General features: G+C 37.9%; 3 protein-coding genes across 6 annotated transcripts; 1 reads left to right on the top strand and 2 right to left on the bottom strand.

Moving 5' to 3' along the window:
* Positions 1-14: 14 nt before the first annotated feature.
* Positions 15-9,616, bottom strand: LOC141848453 (peroxisomal fatty acid beta-oxidation multifunctional protein-like). Its single transcript, XM_074736485.1, has 18 exons — positions 9,351-9,616; positions 9,098-9,169; positions 8,775-8,837; positions 8,616-8,672; positions 8,453-8,520; positions 8,300-8,381; positions 8,159-8,214; positions 7,549-7,851; positions 6,959-7,045; positions 6,283-6,457; positions 5,972-6,093; positions 4,721-4,884; positions 3,274-3,528; positions 2,306-2,427; positions 2,103-2,224; positions 1,178-1,326; positions 851-989; positions 15-277 (listed from the first exon to the last, which is right to left on the bottom strand). Exons 1-18 carry the CDS (start codon positions 9,442-9,444, stop codon positions 230-232), a joined length of 2,178 nt encoding a protein of 725 aa, XP_074592586.1. The 5' UTR covers positions 9,445-9,616; the 3' UTR covers positions 15-229.
* A 5,365-nt stretch (positions 9,617-14,981) lies between these two features.
* LOC141811783 (uncharacterized) lies at positions 14,982-17,482 on the top strand. 4 transcript variants are annotated; one of them, XM_074699839.1, is made up of 4 exons: positions 14,982-15,092; positions 15,257-15,753; positions 16,486-16,671; positions 16,981-17,482. In XM_074699839.1, exons 2-4 carry the CDS (start codon positions 15,286-15,288, stop codon positions 17,257-17,259), a joined length of 933 nt encoding a protein of 310 aa, XP_074555940.1. In that variant the 5' UTR covers positions 14,982-15,092; positions 15,257-15,285; the 3' UTR covers positions 17,260-17,482. The 4 variants fall into 4 exon arrangements, with proteins under 4 accessions (XP_074555940.1, XP_074555939.1, XP_074555938.1 ...); XM_074699838.1 differs by having other exon boundaries at positions 14,992-15,092; positions 15,203-15,753; XM_074699837.1 differs by having other exon boundaries at positions 14,992-15,092; positions 15,189-15,753.
* Positions 17,483-20,332: 2,850 nt separating this feature from the next.
* Positions 20,333-21,737, bottom strand: LOC141811782 (putative membrane-associated kinase regulator 2). The gene is made up of 2 exons (XM_074699835.1): positions 20,486-21,737; positions 20,333-20,400 (listed from the first exon to the last, which is right to left on the bottom strand). The coding sequence occupies exons 1-2, from the start codon at positions 21,735-21,737 to the stop codon at positions 20,333-20,335; spliced, it is 1,320 nt and encodes a 439-aa protein (XP_074555936.1).
* Between the last annotated feature and the right edge of the window lie 1,530 nt (positions 21,738-23,267).

The raw sequence follows: 23,267 nt of genomic DNA, 5'->3' as shown, positions 1-23,267 counted from the left end.
TTTGAGCTACGATGACAATAACTTGACATTATAAAATTGATGCGAATTAACTTAGAATTAGTCGGACAAGGAGACATTTGGTCTAAAACAAAAAAAAAAAACTCGCAACTTTATCATGGGCGATAGTTTCATTCATTCACTATTTGACTAACCAATAACACGTCCTTGATGGCGATGGATAGATGGAACGCCAACTGATATTATTGTCAACTCATGATCCTCCAACGAATTACATGCGAGCCCTTGACTGCTGGGATTCTGATAAGTTTATCATGCTCTGAACAAGAAAAAAAAAGAGCGAAATTAGTCCAACGGAGAAAGGTATGCAAGCAGGTTCTATCAAATATAAAACAAAAACAAAAAAGTGCATATGGAGCATGGTTTCAAAAACCCATTCCATGCCGGTTGAAGAGTCAACAGGCATATCGTTACTCATTAACCAACTGGCAGCACAAATCTGAAACCCGCGATATGAAGAATCAAGCTTCGATGTCATAGCCTCCACAAGTGACCACGACAAGACTTACTGCAAGCAACTACAATGGCTACAGAGCTTCTGCGAGTAACAAGAACTGTGATGATGAATCCTTCTCCCCTTCTCCTATATACATATCTTCTTCCTCCTCAATTCCTTCCCCCTCCACAGTGTTTCCAGCACAACTCTAGGCATGTCCAACATCACACCGACATACTATCATTCCAGCCAATGACTGAAACCCTAGCTCAGAAACATATTTCAAACCTTTGATATGAAATATCTACAACTACTGCAAATACATCTTGTAAATCTTGGTCCTAGTAATCTCAGTTAGTTTCCAAAGCATGAAGAGTATACGAGCAAGGTTCTTACCAATGGCAATCTTTTGACGGCTCTTTCTTCCAAGTATTTGCACGGTTTGAAGAAGCCACCATACAGCTCAGTCCATTTCTTGAGTTTGCCATATATGTAATCAGAACCAACCAAGTCGGCCCAAAATACAATACCACCCCTTCAAACAGAAACCAAACTATCAGGACACAACCATCTACCATGTCAAATGATCATTACATGAGTCCACTTTAAGTTTACCATCAGTGTGTGTGAATGGATATACATATCCACATAAATATATAGAGCAAATGGATGCACATGCGCACAGAGATATACAGAGCAAACGTATGGGAATATTTAACTCACCTGTATCTGGGGAAACTCATTCCAAGAACAGATGCAATATCGAGGTCAGAAGCTCGAACAACCACCCCTTCCGCCATGACTCTGCAAGCCTCATTCACAACTGGAAAGAATATCATCTCCAAAACTTCTTGGTCGCTTACAGTAATAGGCTATAATAAAACAATATAAAAAATTAAGGTTAGTGATGAAGAACAGTGAGTCCGTATGGAAGTATAAATATGTAGTTAAGCCTAGACAACTGAATAAATAGAATGGCATATACACTGTCAATAATTCCTAAAGAGGTCAACCAGTTATGGAAACAATGTGAATGGATAAGTTAAAGCACAGTCTTCATTTGCTACCCCATGAAAATTTATCCAGTATACTTTGACGGTTATCCTCGTATACTTTGAATGGTGTTTTATTTTGGCTGCTATGGTTACCAAATTCCATATATTTATAAGCGTACAATGAAAAACAAGGAAACATCATGGGCTGACAAAATATTAATAATTTTTTAAAAGAATTTTTAATTAAAAAAATAGATTTCAGCTTCATTCCAATGTTTTTGCCACTTTATTTTCTTTATGATTTTCTTGTCATATGAAAGAGGCCCTTGCTTTGTATCAGAGATTACAGAGTGCCCATCAGTGTTATTGAACAAAAATGCCCTGACACCATCAATTGATTGTAATGTGTAGAAATATTCTACACGTTCAGTTTCTTACTCTGCTCAATCTCCAATCGATTTTTAAGGGCATACCTACTTATCATTCTCTGGACTTTTCCTCATAAACATCTTTAATAGCTACAAATTCCATGGGTGACATCTTATATTGCTAGACTAGCAGGGCAACAAACAGTTATTTAAGTTCCAATATCACTTTGCTAATATTTATATGCACACACATATTTACAAATTGAGATAGAAGGGATTGAATACCTTTCCACCAGGCATGGCATTGGCAAGCCTACTAGATTCCTCTATGATAGCTTGCACACTTGGGTCAGGTTTTGGCTTCTGTCCCTTTTCATATATATAATAACCCTTGCCATTGCTTTTGCCTGCCAACAAGGATGCCTCATGAAATGCCAAAGAAATTACAAGCTGATGGAATATTTAAGATAGACGAGACAGATTTGTACCATTGCGCCCACTTTTAACCATCAATTCAACCAGATTAGCCTCAAATGTACGTCCCTTGAAGGCAGAAGCATATATATCTTTCACTGCCAAAGCCACTCCATATCCTGCCAAGTCTTGTAGCCTGTTCAAATAACAGATAAGAAAAACTCAAGAGGAAGTTATCACACTGGTAAAGAAACTATTTCAACAAGGGAAACTGACAAATACCAAAAAGAGAAGACAGAAACAACACCATTTTAGTTTTCTAATGATTCTTGTGGTTTGAAAAGAGGAAGTACAATTGTAGAATTCATCTCTACTATGGCAAGGCTTTGGCAAAATCAGCAGGCAATTAATATGAAAAATATCTATTCACTTATATGAAACTTTTTTGTTGGTTATGCACTAAAGGGGTTTATTCCATATATGGTGGCAATATGTAAAATGTTATATTACTATACCAATTTCTTGCCAAATTATGATCAATTCAAAACTGATCAGCCAATTGTTTTTTCTTCCCTTTCCTCTCTTCATCTGCTCATTTTTTAGTAATAGATCTATGAAGTAATCTATAATTTCAAACATGAAGTCTAAAAAAGAGTAATTTCATTACCCATGCAAATGACCTGCCCCCTTGAATGAAGGTTTTCCAAGTAAACAATTAGCAAAAGCAATATGTACAAGGCTATAATGTGATAAAGAAGGTGAAGAGTTATATCACATTTAAACGCCAAGACTTTCGGGTATATGTATATGCATGCATGTATCTTCATATTACATGAATGTGCATATGGAGACACATCTCTGCCTGTTGATAATAATAGTCATGTTACCACTTCTAGAAAACTAAGTTTTGCTGGCATAATAAATAATAAAAAATAAGAGAAAAGAAGAAAGCTGTTCTTATTCTCACTGGTCATAAAATAATGCTGTCATTTAAGTTCAAAATTTCAAAACAATTAATGTTAATATGGAATTGTAAACTTACTGAAAGGGACCAATTGGCAAACCAAAGTCGGTGACCACCTTGTCAATTCTAAACAGATTCACACCTAGATGAGCTAATAATTGCGCCCCTTGGGTATATGGAAAAAATGTACGGTTAACTGCAAAGCCTGTGCAGTTTCCCACCACCACAGGAACCTTTTTTATGGCTTTCCCCACAGTCATAAGATCAAGGATTACTTGCGGAGATGTCTTGTCTGTCCGAACTATTTCCAGCAGAGGCATCACATGAGCAGGACTGTGATATAAGATAAAAATACAAATGGCTCATCAGATCTTCAATTATGCATATGCATAAACATGATTGATGCAGTAAATAACAAGGTTATACATGTTTTTGAAGAATATTCAGTTGCAAATATGGGCAGCAAGTACCATGACTTCGATACTAGCAGGACTTGATGTAAGAACAAATATTCTTGAAACAACAAAGGATAAGATTCTTAAGTTCATAAAGTTTGCCATTCATGGGAAACATATGCATATATGTATACATACACACAAGTAGTTGAAAAGAAGCTCTACATGTAATTTATTTTGAATATGATTTAATTTTAAAATATCAACTCCAAATGGAGCCTAATTACTTGTAAACTAATCAAAGAAGATTCACCTGCTCCATAACATAAGTTGTTCCTGTGAGGTAAAAAAGGATTACATTCTTGAAATATGTTCGTTCTCCTCCTAGTGTCCAAATCAATCAAAGCTTTGCTAGGAAATCAGGTACCCACAGAGAACTATCACAATATCATTGAATAAGGCAGAGAGGTTTGGCACAAGCAGACCTTGAGAGGGCCTAGGATAATGTTGAAGCTAAATATTTTCATAAGGATTTGCATGATGATAGAGGAGTGACGGATGGATGGCACATAGAGGTGGAGTTGGAAATGAGGATGACAGTAAGTTCAAGGATTGACACTGAAATTGAGCACTAATGAGTGACTCAACTGAGCGAAATTTATATCGCTTCAATAGCATGAAACCTATCTATTAAAGATTTTAAATTATAAACACTAACAGTAAAAATAATTACATGAGATCTTTCTAGTACAATGCCTATTTTACTAAATGAACCAGAATAAAGTGTGCTCGTCTTCCAAGTTTAACCTAAACAACACCTATTGTGAAGTCTGAGAAACTACAGCAATTTGGCAATGGGAAAGAATTAGATTCATACACAAACCTAATCTAATTATAATTCCACCAGTGAACTTGATAGTCAAGTATGCTTTTGATGACAGATAACTGCTAGTATTTTATGCAACAAAGGCAGATCAAAAATAAGATTTGTAAAAGTTGTCTTTGTAACTCTTATGTTTCTAGTTTGTTATTTTTGTCAAGGATTTTTGTGCAGTTGTTTATTTTCAACAGCAATTCCTTAAATAATCCTCTATTGCACACAAACTACTGCAAGATCAATTGTCACCAACCTGAAAAAATGAGCCCCAACAATTCGATCTTGAGAACGAGTCTTGGCACCAACAATATTGAGATCAATGGTGGATGTGTTTGTTGCCAAAATGCAATGTGGAGGACAAGCCCTTTCAATATCAGCAAATATTGACTGTTTAAGTGCAACCTTTTCAATAACAGCCTGCAAAATCAATGAAGATAACATTGTAAAATAATAACATTAAATATAAAAATTTTTGATATGTAATTATTAAGCGGCAATAATGGTGGTGGTGGTGGTGGTGGTGTCAACATAATCATCGGTTAATTATGATACCTGAATTAACTAATCATACAAGGAGTTCAATTATTTAAAACCTCAAGACAAGCTAAATGTGATGTGCTATTATGATCTGCAGTACTATCTCGAGAATTCAACAGGTAAATATTTTAGGACTATAATAGTGATGAAGGTCACAGTGCTTGTTTCTCCCCAAAAGGGAGATTTGACGAGGGACTAGGGCACAATTTTTTCATTTTATTATATAGTGAAAAGAAGGCCAGAAGCTTCTTTAAGTTTAGATGATTGCTAAAGAGGACTTTTTGCAGAGGGGAGACATACAGTGGAATTAGGTTGCAACAGTCTCAGATGCAATCATGAGGGCAGGATTGGAAGACAGCAGATACAAATAATTAACATTTGAAGATAGATGGGGCAGATTTGCTACAGGAGTATATGAGATGGCATGCACTACAAGAAGAGCATTTATTGTGAGAAAGAGAACGTTGACTTTATGAGGATGCAAATGGGCACAAGACAAAATAATCACGCGCTTTTTCTACAACTCACTTTGTGGCAAATAATGTGAATGAGGATTCATAGATTAATGTTTGAGTAATAAAAACACTAGGTTGCAAACGTAGTTCCAGCACCTTGAATTCAAGTTTCTTACTATCCCAGTATTCTAAATTTTTTATGGGAAGAAGCTCATTTTCATCTCATACAATTAAACACATACCACAGGAAGAAGATCCGACAAGTTGAAATTTCCATTTTTCAGTTTGTACTACACATACTACACATAGGAGAGAGAAAAGATAAATAGATCATTAATATTGGATATAATTAAGGATCTACAACTAATTTCTACCAGATTCAGTGATGGTCTAAAAAAAAAGTAAGTCGCCATGCATATCCACTCCAATTTATTGGAGTTATCAACTGTTGAATATCCTTTAATTTAATTTATAGAATGCAAATCAAATGAAATAGGAGTCTGAAGAGCGACCTCAATAACCATGTCAACATTCTTGAACTCTGAGTAATCTAAAGCACCCTTAACAAGTGATAATGCTTTGTTCATTTTCTCCTGAGACAATGAACCTTTCTTCACAAGGCCTTCAAGGTTAGCTGTAGATGCAATACGGGAAAAGTTCACTTAGATATAATTAAACTATCATACTCATGAAGAAAAAAATGGAACTATAATTGTGTCATTAACAGCTAGCCCTGTATCAATACATCTCTTAATCTGTATGTACAGCCGCCACATGCTTGTATCAATATTTACAAGTTACGATGATCATTTTGAATTCTTACTTTGGATTGTTTTCAGTCCCTTCTGAAGAAAATTAGAATCAATCTCCTTGAGTATAACAGACGTATTACTTAAGATAAGGGCAGTAGCTATTCCAGAACCCATTAAACCACCACCAATAACAGCAACTCTTTTTATTTTTCTTGGACTAAGCCCAATATCAGTAACATTAGGTACCTGCTCAAGACAGTTAAATGACAAAAATGTAAATCAAAGCTACAATTAAACAACAAACAAGGATATCACTCAAAATGTAAATCATACTACAAAATATCATCTTTCCCTCTTTAATTTTATGTTTGGTACAAGCACGAAAATGATTATATATTGCTCAAAGCATGTTTCAATGCTTCACTTTGATTTAATCATAGGCCAAACGATGACATTCCAAATAGAACAAAGAAATGCTGTCAAGCCAACTTGCAAATTAAAGAGTAAGTGCAGCAGTATGAAGTGGATATACATCATCAATGATTTTGAAAATTAACTAGTTTGAAGATGAAACGCATAAAGGCAAAGGTTGAAGAATGTAATTGACTCTTTCCACATTATCTACATGCAATTTCAAGTTTGTATTGTGAAAAAAACAAGCCCCAAACTATAGGAAAGGCAGGGAAGCATATTCGTTACATGGAACCAATGCACTTCAAGTAAAAAGAAATAGAAGAAGCAAATTACCTTTGATGTAGTCCGTTGTGCAAAAAAGACGTGAACAAGCCCTTTTGAAGTATTTGAAAGCACCAACTCCTTGAAAACCTTTGCTTCCTGATATTGTTTTATCATTAGACAAGAAGAAAATTAGTATCTAATAAAAGTTTAAGGATGGCATCCTCCCTTGAAGTTGTGCAACTGTTTTCCTTTTTATTTTCAAGGGGACAATGTTTTTCTGACATCATAAGTTAGTTGGTTTCATGTCACAAGTTTATGATACATCCTCCCTTGAAGTTGTGCAACTGTTTTCCTTTTTATTTTCAAGGGGACAATGTTATACTGACATCAAAAGTTAGTTGGTTTCATGTCACAAGTTTATCATATTATTTAACAGATTGCTCACAGAAAAGGCATAACCTGATCAAGAACTGAGGTTCTCATTTGTTGACTAACCTACTTCTGACTTCAGTACACTATAAGTACACAACAATTATAATGTATGCTGGCCAACAAAAGAAGATGGAATTAATAGTGTTCTGCGCACATTGACCTGATAACATACTATCCAGTGGCCATGCACATTACGTTACAAACTGATTTAAGAGTCACATGCATACCTTGAGCACGCCGGCATATCCACCGAACTTTATGCCTTCCTCAACTGAATCAAGGCATGCCTGGTGCTGAGGCATATTAGGAGCTATTTTCTTAACCTGTTTCCTAGCAGCTTTCAGTATTTCATTAGCTTCAGAAAGAGAACCAATTTTATCAGTCCTACGAAGAGAACTGATCCATGGTCTACGCCGTTCAGCAATTTCCAACGCCCATACTCGTGCAACTTTGAGCAAATCCTCAGATGAAACAATAGCATCAATGAGACCATACTTCTCCCCTTCCTTTGCTTTGATTGATTTTGATTGCTAGATTGAAACATTAGTAATAAGGCTTTAATCAGTAATTCACTATATCAGTTATAAATGAAGTAATATACATAACAACTACAATACGAAGATGTTTATCATCCAAATCAATATATATATATATTGAAGGCAGACTACACTGCAAAGCATCATATACTACTTGCTAAGGCAAAGCAAAGAAAAAGAATTAACGTTATAAAATCGGACAGAAATAAAAAAGACAAAATCAATTCTTCCCTTTGAGAAACTAACAAATGAAGAGATACATCTAGGTACCAAATTATGTTAACTAAATTTATCAACTTACCAGCATCATTTCTAGTGCTTTTGGCAGCCCAACAAGCCTTGGAAGACGTTGTGTGCCTTTTTGAGCATAGAGAAGTTTACAGTGAGACGATGACAAACAGGCTACACATAAAAAGGTCAAGTAACACATGGAATATCTCACCTCCAAATCCAGGAATGACGCCAAGAGTCAACTCTGGCAATCCAAGTTGAGCTTCTGGAGTAGAAACTCGTGCATGACAACCCTGCATGACAGTTGTTATTCATATCGCAAGTAGGTTGGAAAGTCTATATCAACTGGTAAAATAGCACAAACCATGGTTAGCTCGAGACCACCACCAAGCGCAAGCCCTTGGATGGCTGCAACAGATGGCTTTGGAGCATCTGTTAAACATTAATTCCTTGAGTTGGCGCATATCATAAGTAGGTAAGTAGCAGCAATTTAACCAAAAACAAAAGAATCTTTAAGTAGCAGCAACCTTCCATAATATTGACCACAAGTTCAACAGATACATCTGGTAGAAGTGATAAATTCCCTGAAAATAACAATACACTAGTGAAAACACTGATTCATCATCTCGTCCATATGTCCAAAAAAAAAAGACAAATTTAAAGTTGTTTCTTTTATATATGGTCACCTGATTTATGAATCTCAGCAAAAACATTGATATCAAAACCGCCAGAAAACTTGCCTCCATAACCTGTTAGAAAAGAAATTGCAAACAGCATCAGATCCACATATATCAGAAACAAAACTCAGTATGCAAGAGACACTGAGAACAACTCTAGCGTGATAATCAAATTTCATAAACGAGAACGCATGCACAATCAGCGAGTTCAAAATTGTTGACTGTATCTATAGAAAAATCTTCAGCTTATCGATGTTAAAAAAAAAAAAAAAAAAAAAAACACGACGAATGACAAAAGACTGAAAAAAAAAATCTAGGGTGCCAAGTCTCACCAGTCAAGACAATTGCTTTAACATCCCTTCGTTTCATCGCCTCCGCATATTTCTCCTTCAACCCAGCAATAACTACAAAAATCCAACTAAGATCCATATTATTCAAATAAAAAAAATACAAACAAATATGACGAACGTAACTATCAATAAAATAGTCAACCAAATAGCTGCTAATCTTGGAAAAAATATTAAAATATTTTTTCAAGAAAGATCCACAAACACGGAAACGTAAACAAAAGGAACGGGAACATACTCGCGGGATGCAAAGCATTAACCGGCGGGTTGCAGATAGTGATGATCGCCACCCCATCGCCCCCAACCTCCATGGTCACCCGAATAGAAGCCATCAAACGGATCGCGAAAGGGATCGAACACCTGCCCTCCAAGCTTAGCTTCCAAGGTCTCTGCCGAATCGCTGCGAAGATCTCCGCCAATCCAATTCCAAGTCGAAATCGAGATTCGATAGGAGCGAGATGGCGCGATCGAAGGGCAGCAGGCGGATGGGAGCAAGACTTGCCTAAATGACCGTCAATCGGCGATACTTATCTCGCTACCCAACTCTGGTACCTTAATCCTCGACCAGTCTTTCGTAAAAGTACGCTATCTACGTGGCATGATTAGGTAGAACGAAGCATTATTGACGCCTGTTTGAGTAGAGCCATCACAACAACAGCAGATTTTGGCATCAGCACTATAATAGTCGATCATGACCGTTCGATGGCAAAATTCCTGGCATTTAACGGTTCAGATGGATCCATCTGATTAACATGATTATCGACCTAGCAGGGCACGTAGTACTAGGAAAGAGATAATCAGCTGCCGGATCAGGACAGCATTCGCCAATAAAATGATTTTACACGTGGCAATAACAAGGATACGAGACCGGACCGGCAGGGGGCAGCAGATACGTGTACGAGTGGGAAATGCCTGCGGTTCCCGATAAGTTAAAAACTCTTTAAATTGATTTTTTTTTTTTAAGATAAGATTTTTCACCCTTAAAAAAAACTCATGAAAATAAAAATTTTTTAAACATCGAACTAAATCAAATCGAAAAATAAAGTCTATCCTATCAATAAATAAATAAATAAATAAAGTTCAACTTAAAAAGTGACTTTTATATAAGTGAAATGCATAAAATTATGATAGTTTATTAATGATGTAGACATATAACTAAAATGAGGTTAATTGCCAAATTATTATATATTTTATAAATTTCAATAAATTTCAATAAATTTATTATATAGCTTTTTCAAAATAATTAATTTATTATATATTTTATAACTTTGAAAATGTATCATGTAATTTTAAAATAAATAGTATATCTCAGGAAATTTTATTTATATGTTAAATTTGATGAAAACAAAGTGATAAATTCATAAACTTATAAAATACATGATAGATTAATCATTCTAAAAGTACACAATAAATTTATTAAAAGATATTTACTAATTAACCCATTGAGAAATGCCAATTTTTTACACCAAACAAATATTTTTCCTAACATAAATTGCTAATTTTGTTAATATTTTATGCTAAATCAATTATATAAATCTTAATTATATTCCTATTAAACAACACAAATTTTAAAAAGAATCTATTACGTTAATATAATGTATATATTTATAATATATTTTAACCCAGTTTCCAGTTCAGAAAAAACTAGCTTTGCAAATCCAGAAAGGTTTAATTCTTTTTATTAGCAATCGATTCAATTTTTTATTTATATTCCATAATTTTTTATCCTATTTCAAGAGACACATTTCAACTGAAATTTCTAAACCTTTCATCGAGCATACCATCTCAATTAGCGATTAAATTCCAATCGGTCGTTAGACTTAGAAGTCTTTAATCTAGGTATTCAATTCTAGAAAGTGATCGGTTAGTTGAGAATCGAATCGTGGATGTTTGAGAACTACTGAAACATCATTATCGTTGCACTGTAGCTTAGGAGGGATGACCAATGCCATCTTGTGAACAAAGAATATGCTGTTTAATTTCCTGGAATCCTCTTCGAAAGAAGCACTTTGGATTGACTGACTTGAGTTATTGGTAAACAGTGGTCTTACAATAAAGATCATGGTTGTTGAAGACTGACTTTGAGTCAATGATATGAACACACAGACTTGAATAAAGACTTGCCTGTTAAAGAATGTCTGTCGTTGGAGAATCCAATAGTTGACTGGTAATGCTGGTTCATATTAGAGACGAGAGTTGAACATTCAGTGAGAACAAAATAAAAAAAAGGTGGCGATGTCATTTTCTAACATGATTCACTTGTACAAGCGTGAATACTGCAGTTCAGAAGGTAGTTGAAGCACAAACCAATAGCAGGCAATGTATAACAATCATATGTTCAACAAACAAGCTAAAGATCATGAAAAACAACAGTAAGCAATAATATAGTTCATACAACCACCACACAGATATTAATTGCAAGGGAAGCAGTTTTGAATGAATGATACAGTTAATGCTCAACCCTTTCTCGGAGATTTCCTATACACAGAGAATGATCTCACTATACTACTGGACAGCAAGGAGATTTTTCCTATACACAGAGAATGATCTCACTAGTTTCAGATTGACAAATCAAATGGCATATGAGGCTGAGAACTAGAGACAACAAAACACCTATTTTAGCAGCAATAATCCCATGGAGATGCAGTGCTCAAATGGACTGCTGCTTGTAGAGAAGGGAGACGAGCACACAACTTGATCACAATTTGCAGGCAGAAAAACGAAAATTTTGAGGAAAAAACATATATAGGATCCATTTACACTGCGTTGAACTCGGAGAATTCGAGTAATCAATCAATTATCGATCAGAATTAGCAACATTGTTCCTAAATTTAGAAAGCGGAAGTTTGATCTTACCTGCGGATTGGAGAACCTCAAAGCTCCCACCGTGGAAGGCCCGGTAGAGGGAAGGGAGGAACAGGACGACCCATGAGCACGCGGCCCCTAACATCTCGTCCGTCGATTACAGTCACCCCTCTCATATCGAATCGACGGTCTTTATTGTATCTCACTAACAGGTAAAATCCTACGCGATTTCCCTTTGCTCAACTTCGCAGCGCGTTGTCAAAATGGCGGCTTTGTCTTCCACGCTGCGTTCTAGGGTTTCGGCTTCAGCGATTTCGGCAGTACTCAGGGCTAGAAAAAACGTGATCATTGAGTTTGAGGCATCTCCGTTCGTTACGCGACTTTCTTCGTTACGGAGGCGTAGTTCCTGCATTCCAAGGTTCGTGTTTTTTGTTCGTATTCGAGTCGTTGTAGAGATTTCTCGTAGGGTTTCCAACAAGTTGGGATTTTGATTCGATTTCTTCCGGTTGTGAAGATTACCGGCAAGTTCGAGTTGCTTGATGTCGATGCTTCCCCTCCACAGCGCGATTGCCACTGCTCGTCTGCAATCGGTTCTCGCGGCGGAGTCCCAACGATGGGGTTTGGTTCCACAAGGTACATTGCTTCTCGGTCATTTCTTCTTCATCTTGATAACTTAAACAGCTTGTTCATTAATCTTCTAATTTATAAAATGTAGGGATAGCATGTATGTATATGTTGGATACTTTAGCAGATGTTATATAGAAAGCTTTGTCAAAGTTAACAATTTGTATCAATTTTTATGTGCAATTAGAGAGCTAACAATCTCTTATGGTGTCGGACAAATTCATAACAGTGATAAATTGATAATAATGATTTGAGTTTATGGATTGTTTATTGTAATAATGATTGTATATCGATTAGAATTCAATAATATCTCCAGCAGCGAATTGTTTCTCTTATTGCATGTTAATTTGATCTTTTAATCTGCTAAGCAACTAGTTGAATTGATAATTGCAGTGAAACCTGTAGTTACTTAATATAAACCTATAGAAAAATCTGCTAGTTTAAACAATTTTGGTATCAGAGCCTGTCTTTCTTATGGTTCTATGATTACTGTTATAGTAGAGTCCTTGCATAGGATATACATGCAAATTAAACAATGCCTTTCCTCTTGCTGCGTCTTTGTAAAGCTCATGCTGAAAAAAATTCTTGTCCTTGAGTGCATTTTCTTTGATATCTCGGAAGACTCCTTCAGTGGAGCAAGTTGCATCTATATGATAATTTGATTCAGTAAGCCTATAAAAAGTATTAACAAATCTATTATCTTGCTTGCCTTGCAACACAACACAACCTGATCCTGAATACCATGTCCTTTACTTCTTATGTTGTAGATGATTGTCATTTTACTCTGTTATAAGATCACACTGAAAATGGTTTATGTCATGCGATCACCTGAACATGTTGACATTGTCATTGCATTTCTTTTATTTCACATTGACGTATCTCAATGCCTTTATGATAGTACCTGTCGATAATCAGCATGGCATACAAAGACTTACAGTATGCATGAGTCTCATACATCAGACATGATTTTCTTGCCACTTGCGCTTCAGGAAACATTCTTTCTTTCCTTCGAACACAACTTATTGGAAAAATGAATTCCGGCTGCAAGTTCTGTCAGTGAAGATTTTGATAAACCATTTTCATATTTAGAAAGTAACTCTTCATCAGAGTTTGCCTTCAGTAGTTTGATTGCTTATTGCTTGTGACAAAAGTGATTCATTTTGTTTACCTGGTTTTCATCAGACTTTGTTTTCATGGTGAATTGTCTGTAAATCTACTCGCAAAGCTCTTGAACAATGAATTGTGCTCTTACTGAACATCTTATGACTGTTTTCAGTTGTTTTTTTAGTTTTTGTTACCTTTTGATCAGACAGTATTGTTCTATGGCGCTACAGAAATTGTAAGCTAGATTATGCTTTTCTAAATTAAAATTAGCACACATTGTTAGGGAAGTAGAGTTTGGTGAATCCACTGTAACGGATTAATGTGTATGTGGTTTAGTCTGAAATAGCCTTATTATTTTGCGAAGTTGTTCTAAAGTTTTCAGATCCGACTGTGCAAGGAACCACCATTGCATTCATGATTTACAGACGCAAGCCACTAGATTTTGTTTAAATCTATATCAAAATTTTGGTTGGATTGGAGCTAACTGGCATCCTTTAATTGCATTATTATTGTCAGATCTGTTTTTTTAAGATGAAATTCGCTACTCTAACAATTTTATACGGTCGATCTGCGTGGATTGGCCTGCATTGGATTGGTTCTTGGTTGCGAAGGTTTAATTTATTTTAAAATTTAAAATTAAAGAGAAATTACATTAGTGAGGTTGATCATGATAGAAAAAGATATTATCTTTAAAATTTTTAACAATTTTTAAATTATAATTTAAACTTAACTTTTTTTATCTTTTAACTTCTATAATTCTGCTTTGTTGTAGGTAAATTTTTTTTGTAAAAAATAGAATCAGTCAGAACGATTTGGTACGATCGATCCTATAGTCAAAGAAATAAATTGAAAAATTATAGTTTAATCGTAATCAATTTTTATACCGGGGTGTCAGATGATCTTCTGATGATACTTTGCATGATTTTCTAATGATTATCTCCCTTGGCACTAAATCAATTCAACGGTACTTTATTGATTCCTTTATCATTGATCGTATTATCTTTGCTCACCAATCTCCAATAATAAATAAATAAATATTTGGTTAGTAAATAAACATAATAAGGTAAAGTTAATTGATATTAATATCATTCTGCCGACACTGCATATGCCCAAATCCAGCTGCCGTGATTATTCTTAACCATTGCGCGCTCTGTAAATTACCTATCCGCAGTGGCACAGCATCCATGATATATGATGAACGTGTCATCTTTTAATTGGTATAGTTGTGATAAGCATTCAGTTCGATTTAGAATTCGCTCACATTTATCTTTGGAAGAACAGCAGATCCTGTGGAAGGTGACCTCTCACCTCCACCCGTCGGCTGAGCAGCTCTTTAGCAGTGGAGTGAATGCTCGCTCCATTTTCCTTCCTTGGTAGCTTTCCTTTCTCAATTCCTGGCTTCGGAGGTCTCCGAAGCAAAGCTCGAATCTTGGGGCGGAAATTGCAGGTTTGCCAAACATTGATTGCTGGGAATGATGCCAGAAATCCACGTTTCCTTATCTTTCCCTGGCTTCTCGTTCGGAAATTTATGATTTTCTTTTAGTTTTCTTCGATCAGCTTGCCGATTCCTGCTAAAAGTTTGAATCTTTGGTGTTTTCAATTTGGATTGAGATTTGTCGGCGTAATTCTTTTCAATCGAGATGCTGCACGCCAAGTCGGAGTCCGATGTTACCAGTTTAGCCCCATCGTCGCCGCCTCGATCACCGAAGAGGCAGGCCTACTACGTGCAGAGTCCGTCGCGGGATTCCCACGATGGCGACAAGTCGTCGACGATGCAGGCGACCCCTGTCTTCAACAGTCCGATGGAGTCGCCCTCGCACCCTTCCTTCGGGCGCCACTCGCGGACCTCGTCTGCCAGCCGGTTCTCCGGACCGTTACGTTCCTCCTCAGGCCGGAAGGGGTACAGGAAGAGAGTGAACGATAAAGGTTGGCCTGAGTGCAATGTGATCCAGGAAGAAGGGTCCTATGATGATCTTGACGACGACAAGGGGTTGTCGCGCCGTTGTCAGATCATTCTGGGGTTTGTAAGCTTCGTCCTGCTGTTTACCCTCTTCTCTCTGATCATTTGGGGAGCAGCACGGCCGTATAAACCAGACGTTATCGTCAAGGTATGTACTTGGTCGATAAAATATAGTTTATCGTCATTCAATTTATCGCGCTGTTACTTGAATTCACTGTATCATAGAAAGATGTAGTTTACCTTTGATTTCTCTAAAATTTGTCATTCACAATTCAATCCATCTTCTTCGTTTGGGATTATATTGTACATGTGTTACTCATTGGAGGTTACTGAGTAAAAAGCTTTCAGCTTCAGGTGATGAACTTTTCCCTCTGCTTAAATTTAGGACATCATCGTAGTCTCACCTAAAAAACTCAATATATATGTGGTTCTAAGATCTGGTTGGAGATTTCACCTTCAATTGCCTCTCAGTTGGAGGGATCAGCATCTATTGGCGCTTACAGAAATACACAATTCACTTTTATCTAAACGAATGGAGCTTGACCATGTCCTAGAATGAAACCAACAGAACCTTGAGATGATTGTCCATTTGATTGATGATTAGTCTTATTTATCTTTCTTACTGTGATGCAAATTATTTAGTTGGTGTTGGCATGTGTGAATTTACTCGAAGACGCTTGGTTTTATATTGGCAAAGGAATCTCTAATTTTTTTTTTTATCTTTCTCTCCAACGAACTTAACTGTGTCATCCCACATTTAAGATATTTGACTGTCCTTCTGTATAAGTTTCAAAATGTTATGTGTGCTTGATAGATTTTTTGTCTGAAGTTGCAATTTTGAGCCTCCTGCATTATGTAACACACACTCCCTTTTCTTCAGACCTTATTGATGGATGACTTTTACGCCGGGGAGGGTACTGATGCAACTGGTGTCCCGACTAAGATGGTCACACTCAACTGCTCAGTGAAGATGAGTGTGTACAACACTGCTGCTATGTTTGGCATCCATGTTACTTCAGGCCCAATCCGTTTAATGTTTTCTGAAATCACAGTTGCTACCGGAGCGGTGAGTTTGACCCACCCAAGGTGGTATTCAATCATTTGCGACTTACTGTTTTAGATTCTTTGGACAATATTCAAAATATTGGACCATAACCTAGGATGCTATACAATCTTAAAGAGGAGGTTTGTAACTGTCTTAGCTAGTTTGGTGATATCAGGTTTATTTTGTTTCTTATAGCTATTATGGAGATAAATCAAACTGATTCTTACTTGCTGAATTTGAAAGGATATCCGAAAGAGTTTCAAAGTTTAAATGGAACAACTATAGTTCTTGGATGAGCTAATTGCCATGTTTTCTTCTTCCCCATTGCAGTTACAGAAGTATTACCAGCGTAGAAAGAGCCATAGGACTGTATCAGTTGTACTGCACGGTGAAAAGGTCCCCTTGTATGGTGCAGGAGCTGGCATGACTTTGTCCAGCACTGGTGGAGCTGTGCCCTTAACGCTTGACTTCGACATCATATCACGCGGATATGTGATCGGAAAGTTGGTGAGGGTGAAACACCAAAAGCACATTTCTTGTCCTCTTGTTGTGGATTCAAGCAAGAACAAACCTGTAAAGTTCTCCCAAAACGCCTGCACCTATTTATGAGCAATGTTGACGAAATGGAAATGAGCAAAAATCGTGCAACTCATTGTCTTCAAAATGAGAATATGATGATGATGAAGAAGAAGAAGAAGAAGACTAACTTTTAAATCTGATTTCCTAAGAGTTTGCTTGATGCTTTTGCTGTTAGCACTCTGTTTATTGTAATGTTTGTAATGCTATTTAAAATGAAACTTCTTATGATCTCTAAAAACGTCTTCTATGGTTATTATGGCTCTCTGCAATCATCAATCCTTGTGTTCTTCAACAAGAAGATTCATCTCCTATCCAGCATTAGTTCATAACAAAGAAGGCCTTTTTTACTTAAGTATAAAAACACAGTCAGAACTGATTTGATTCATTTACTTCTTTTGCGCAGCATTGAAGCTAAGAATATTAGCTGTCTCTCTGCCCAAGCAACTAAAGAACAAAGTGTCTCTAGACACCATAAATCATTTGTCATAAAAGAGAGTTCCTGAAAATACCTCAATCAATAATCCTAAGGTAAAAATGATCCAGTCCAACTTTTGGTGTTAATTATTATTCATCACAACTTCTATAAAACTTAATCAAGTGGCACAGTGCTGTCTCTGTTTCATGGTGATGATTAACTTAATTGGTTTGTTAAACATTACATTCATGAACTTTGGTAATTGATTTTGATGCTATGCGACGTCTCCTGTTGCTGCGTCTTTCTTTTTCAAAAGTTTCTTCTCTTGATTCACTAAATACTTCCATTTGTGTGAAATGAATCGAACTAGTTCTCTTCTCCATTAGTAAATTTAGCTTCGCTTTCTGTGTTCCTCGTTTGTATAACCACAATTTTTTTTTCAGAAAATGTCATTGTCTTGTATCAAGTAATTAAATTATAGCTAAAATTGTTTATTCACCACTCCTAAACTGATAAAGTTTCTTTGATAAGTTTACGTTACTTGCAAATGAGACAATATTTGTTTGATTGTGATGAGAAAAAACATGGCAAGTTGTTGTGCTATCAATTTTGAAACCATACAAAGATTGCGTTGGACATTGATTGATTGAGTGATTGTAAATGAACAGAGAAACAATCTATTCTTCTCATTCCTTCAATTTTTCTTATAGTTTGATTAATTTTCTCAAAAAAGGAAATAGTAAAGTGTTGTTTTTGATCATTTTATGGCTTTAAGATCAACTTGCTCCACTAATTTAGAACAAAATAAAGAAATAATCAATTTTTATTGTGTGTGGGAATCATTTCATTTGGACAAAAGATGATAAGAATAGAAGGGCAAGAAGTCGAGGTATGCAAACGCAATGATGAAGGCAATTCTTTACTCAAATCATGAGTTCCAATTCCCATTCCCAATGAGGAAGATATGTTATTTACTTTCATTTTTTATGAAGACTAAATTGTTTTTTAAAAGTTTTATAGTCAAAACATGCACCAATTATATTTTTTTTTCTCAAATTACTCTTTGAATTTTGAGATCTTCAAAACAAAATTACATACATTTTTGAATAAAAATTAAACACTGTCATTTTATATAAATTCTAACTTATGAATTAATTTTAATAGAAAAATAGTATGAAATATTTTGCGTTCTGATTTGCAAATTATATTTATATTTATATACAAAATCGTGGTGAATAAGGAATGCTAATATCAATTTAGCATATGATTTGAAATTTTAATCTTGCAAATTAATTTACAAATTAGCTCACATTATTAAAAACTATAAGAATCAAAGATGATCACTTTATAGTTTGTTTTTCAAATGAATTTCTGTGTCAAAATTTTATATTTAGACAAAATCAGTGTGTGAAAGACAATGTCGTAGTCACCTATTGGTTTGAAAATGATTTATGAATCATGTGTAATTCATAACACTAAATCACTGGTCACCATCATAATCATTCCAAAGTACCCCCACATTGATTCAATTGGCTCATTATTAAAAATAATATATAAGTAAATAAAATAAATGGATGAATAAAAAAATAAATAAAGTAAAATAATTAATATTGGATTTAATTCAATGCATTCATTGAGGAAAGACAGCATTAATCGACCCCCACTGAATCTCTGACCATTTCCTGGCTCGATGTGGAAAGCCCTTTTTTTATTTATTTATTTTTACCGATTTACTATTAAAGTTAAGACAATTAAGTTTTTTTACGAATAAAATTAATTAACCTATATTTAAATAAATCGAATTTATACGTGTAACCTGATGAAAAAATTGTAATTTATTAGTTTGGATCCGTTTGGTTAGGCTTTTTGCGGATCGGGTATGTTGATTAATTTTGCCCGCCCGCCCGCTCGTCGCAAGCTAAACGGAGCATCGGATTCGCTCACGTCCTTGACTGCGATCAGCAGACAAAGCTGGCATCTCTCTGTTTCACCTTCTTCAGCGATCGTTAATGGCGACGTAAAAAACATTTGCAGTGGCGAAGTCGCACGTCTCCTGCAACGCGAGCAGAGAAACTCCACGCTGCAACGTACCGAACTCGCACCGGAAAGAGCACGAGCGGGAACTTAAAGCCAGAAACAGCGGCGGCGGCAGCAACGTACGTGGAGAACGAGGTGTGCTGACCGCTCGCTGCATTCCCCCGAAACCTACCCTAAACTTGAAGCAGGGAAAGACGACGGAGAATTGAACGCCATCTCTCTCTCGCCCGAACTGGAAACCAACCCACGCCGGGAAAGCACAGAGAGAGAGAGAGAGAGAGAGAGAGAGAGAGAGAGAGAGAGAGAGAGGGGACAAGAAACAGGACATAGTACAGTAACAGTAGCGCTGGGGCAGTTGGAAAACAATGGAGATTGGGGAAAGATGACAGCGGATTTCCCGATGCCATGGAGATCTTTCACATCTTCCTCGTCACTTAGGTTATCGATCGATCTCACGGAGAAAGTTATTTGTTTGCCATCACTTCGCATCATAACACCTAATTTGCATCATGGGGAGAATTAACACATGGCCGAGTAGAGTAACTAGTTAAATAAATCTACAGAGAGACGAAGACGGAGTCTTTCTCTTCTTCTACATGGAGACTAATAGCACACAGACATATAGATGAGCTAAAACAGGGCATTAAGAGCTCAGGTAGATGCTTCAGCTCTGCCATCGCCGGGATCGCTCATCGATCTCGCCAGCGGAGACTCGGAACCTGAAAAGAATGCCATGGATTTATAGATTAATTTGGTGACGAAAAAGAAATCTGATGTATATGGAGAGTCGTTGCAGCATGGTACTTTGCTCCGCGACGGTGAACGAACGCTTACAGTGCGCGATGGCACTCTGAATCCCGTCCTGCTGCTGGAGGAGAGAGTCGTCGCGCCGGCGAGGCGGCGGCGAAGGAACGGCCGCCACGGCAGCCGACGCAGAGCGGCTTTTTCCAAGCCTCTTGCAGACTACCCTTAGCCCTGCTGCCAGGATTTTGCCGCCGCCTGCGACCGCGAATGATACAGGCTGCGGCGGAGGCTCCAGCGTTTCTTCAGCTGGCAGCGTAACCGGCGGGGCGGCTTCCTCTGCCTGCGGTGGCGAAGGTGGTGGTGCGACTTCGGATTCCGCGTCTGTCTCCTCCGCCTCCGCAGCGATAGGCTCTGCCGCCACCGCATCGGCAGCCGGAGGTAGATGGCTGGTGAGCCGCAGCCTCTCTGCGTACTTCCTCGACACGCGAACGTAGAGCGGCTTAATTTTGTTGAGGTATTTCTGCAGCATTTCTCGAACCAGCTTCTTCTCTGCCTCCGTGGTCGGTGCGCCAGCGACGGTTGACTCCTCCGCCAGGGGCTTGGCTGCACGGCCTCCGCCAGTGCTGCGGGAACCGCCGTCTTTCAAGAAGAAAGAGACTAAGGGGGCTTCCACCACCTTGAACTTTATAAAAAACTTATTTTGCTGGGATTGCTCTTTCTTAGGAGATGCCGACGCCGCTGCCTCCGTCGCTATGGAGGCAGAGACTTCTGCGGCGGGCTCGTCCTCCGCTAACGATAACTTCGGCTTTCGGAGCCCGAGCAAGAAGACGCGGAACTTGGTGGCGGTCCGGAGGAAGTACGCCGGCAACTGGGGCTTCGAATCAGCCTCGGAACCACTGCCGCCAGCGACGACGATGGAGGAAGGGTCGAAATGAACGAACTTTCCTTTTAACAACAGATCATCGGAGGAGGGCAAAGTATCAAAACCCACCCCATCGCTGCTTCCATCGGAGCTCACAGCGAAGTTAAACTCCCTCTCCACCTCCTCCCCCACGCCAGGCATCTCCTCGACTCTCTTCTCCTCCGGCGCCTCCTCTTCCTCCCCGTCTGAAACGGCGGCGAACTCGAGGTCGAAGAAAGGCCCCTCGTCGTCCCCGCCATCATCCTCCTCCTCCTCCTCATTATCGCCCGAGGAGCAGAGGACGGAGGCTGCGAGAGTGGAGCCGACGCCGGCAGGGTCAGCGGCAGGGGAGGAGGCCTCGCCGCCGATGCCGTGGCTGCGTAAGTATTTGAGGAAGCTGAAGGAATCCATGGTCAGTAAACGCAAAGGAGAAGCCTCTTTCTCGCCTTTTTTTTAACTCTCTTTGTCAACTTCTTCTTCGTCGTCGACTCCTCGTCGTGGTGTCTCTCCCTTCAGCTACCACTGCCACTTCCACTGCCACGCGCTGTTTTAATGCCATTTTTTTTCAGACTCATTTTAATTTGAATTTGGAAATAAATATAAATGAAAAAAATATTATCCAACACCGATTATTAATGCTAATAGTTTTATAACCCATAAATCTACAGGAGCGATCAATCCAATGATCCAACCATGCAACAGATCGCCTGTAATTGCGATGAGTATCATTAATAACTGTGGACCACGCGACTGCACCGTGACGCCCACCACCTGTTCGTCTCTTTGCCCCAGAGAGAGAGAGATAGAGGAACATGGCAAGGTATTGGTACGGCGAGAGGACGAGTTGTCAGGTGACCGACGAAAGGCTCGGCTCGTCGATGGAGGAGGTGCTGGTGGCGGCGAGCGAGCCCGTGCGGGCGCGGCGCCCGATCAGCGTCAGAGATGGCACGCGCGCGTGGAATCGACCGTAGAGCGGAGAGCTCTCCGGAGGCAGGAGAAAGACGCGGTGGTTGCAGTGGCAGAGGTGCAGCAATTGGACGAGCGAGCGAATCCCTATGTGTTCGACGTATTGCTCACATGACTCTGTTTTCCCAACTGCTCAGCAAGCCCGTGCATTGACGCATTTTTAATGGGCCACTATCAACTTGGCACCTGAGCCCATTGCCACGATTGCTCGCAGAAGACCTTTTCAGTGTGTAGAGTCACAAAGGGCAACGTTCGTTTGCTACCGGAGCCATTGTGGTCATTTTTCTTCATCGGAGTCTATTCATTTACGTTAAACTACCATCATTAAGAAGCAGCCGCGGCTCTCCCGTAGGACGATCCAAAGTATCACTGGTTGAATCTCTTCAGCATAATCCGTCACTCCAATAGTCCCACTTCACGACCATCTATGAAGAAATAAATCGAAAAATTACAATTAACCATGACGAAGGTATTTATCAGTTATTGACCAACTGATAATTAATTATGCTAACTAACTCCTTAAAATGAATACATTAAATCAATAAGGTTGCCGAGATTTTCTTCATCTAGTGGGGTTTTTATAAAATCATACAATGCACCTATTCATGTATATCAACTAAATCTCATCGATCTTTTCATTTTGGAATGTAGTTAATAAACATTGAACAATAAAATCGACCCCGATGACTGAATGAACTAAGATTTACCATTTTTACCATTTTATATATATATTTTTTAAAATAACAAAATATTGTTAACATTCAGGGAAGAAATGCCAACGCACTTACTCAACACGTGCTTCTTAATTTAGCTGTCCAATTTATGCATTAACACCCCGCTGCATAATGACTTTTTTTTTAATTTTATTTTCCCCCTTCCCCTAACTTTTGAATTTTCAAAATTGTCCATTTAGTGTTGAACTCCAAATGTTAAACAATTAATTATCCAACAAAATCGCAATTGCATCCACATTAA

Source organism: Curcuma longa, chromosome 17 (genome assembly GCF_044706935.1).
Source record: "Curcuma longa cultivar G26 ecotype Majalengka, Jawa Barat chromosome 17, ITB_CL_G26_1.1, whole genome shotgun sequence".
Classification (NCBI taxonomy): domain Eukaryota; kingdom Viridiplantae; phylum Streptophyta; class Magnoliopsida; order Zingiberales; family Zingiberaceae; genus Curcuma; species Curcuma longa.
Note: the sequence above shows the minus strand (reverse complement) of the source record. Positions and strands in the feature narration are given on the sequence as shown.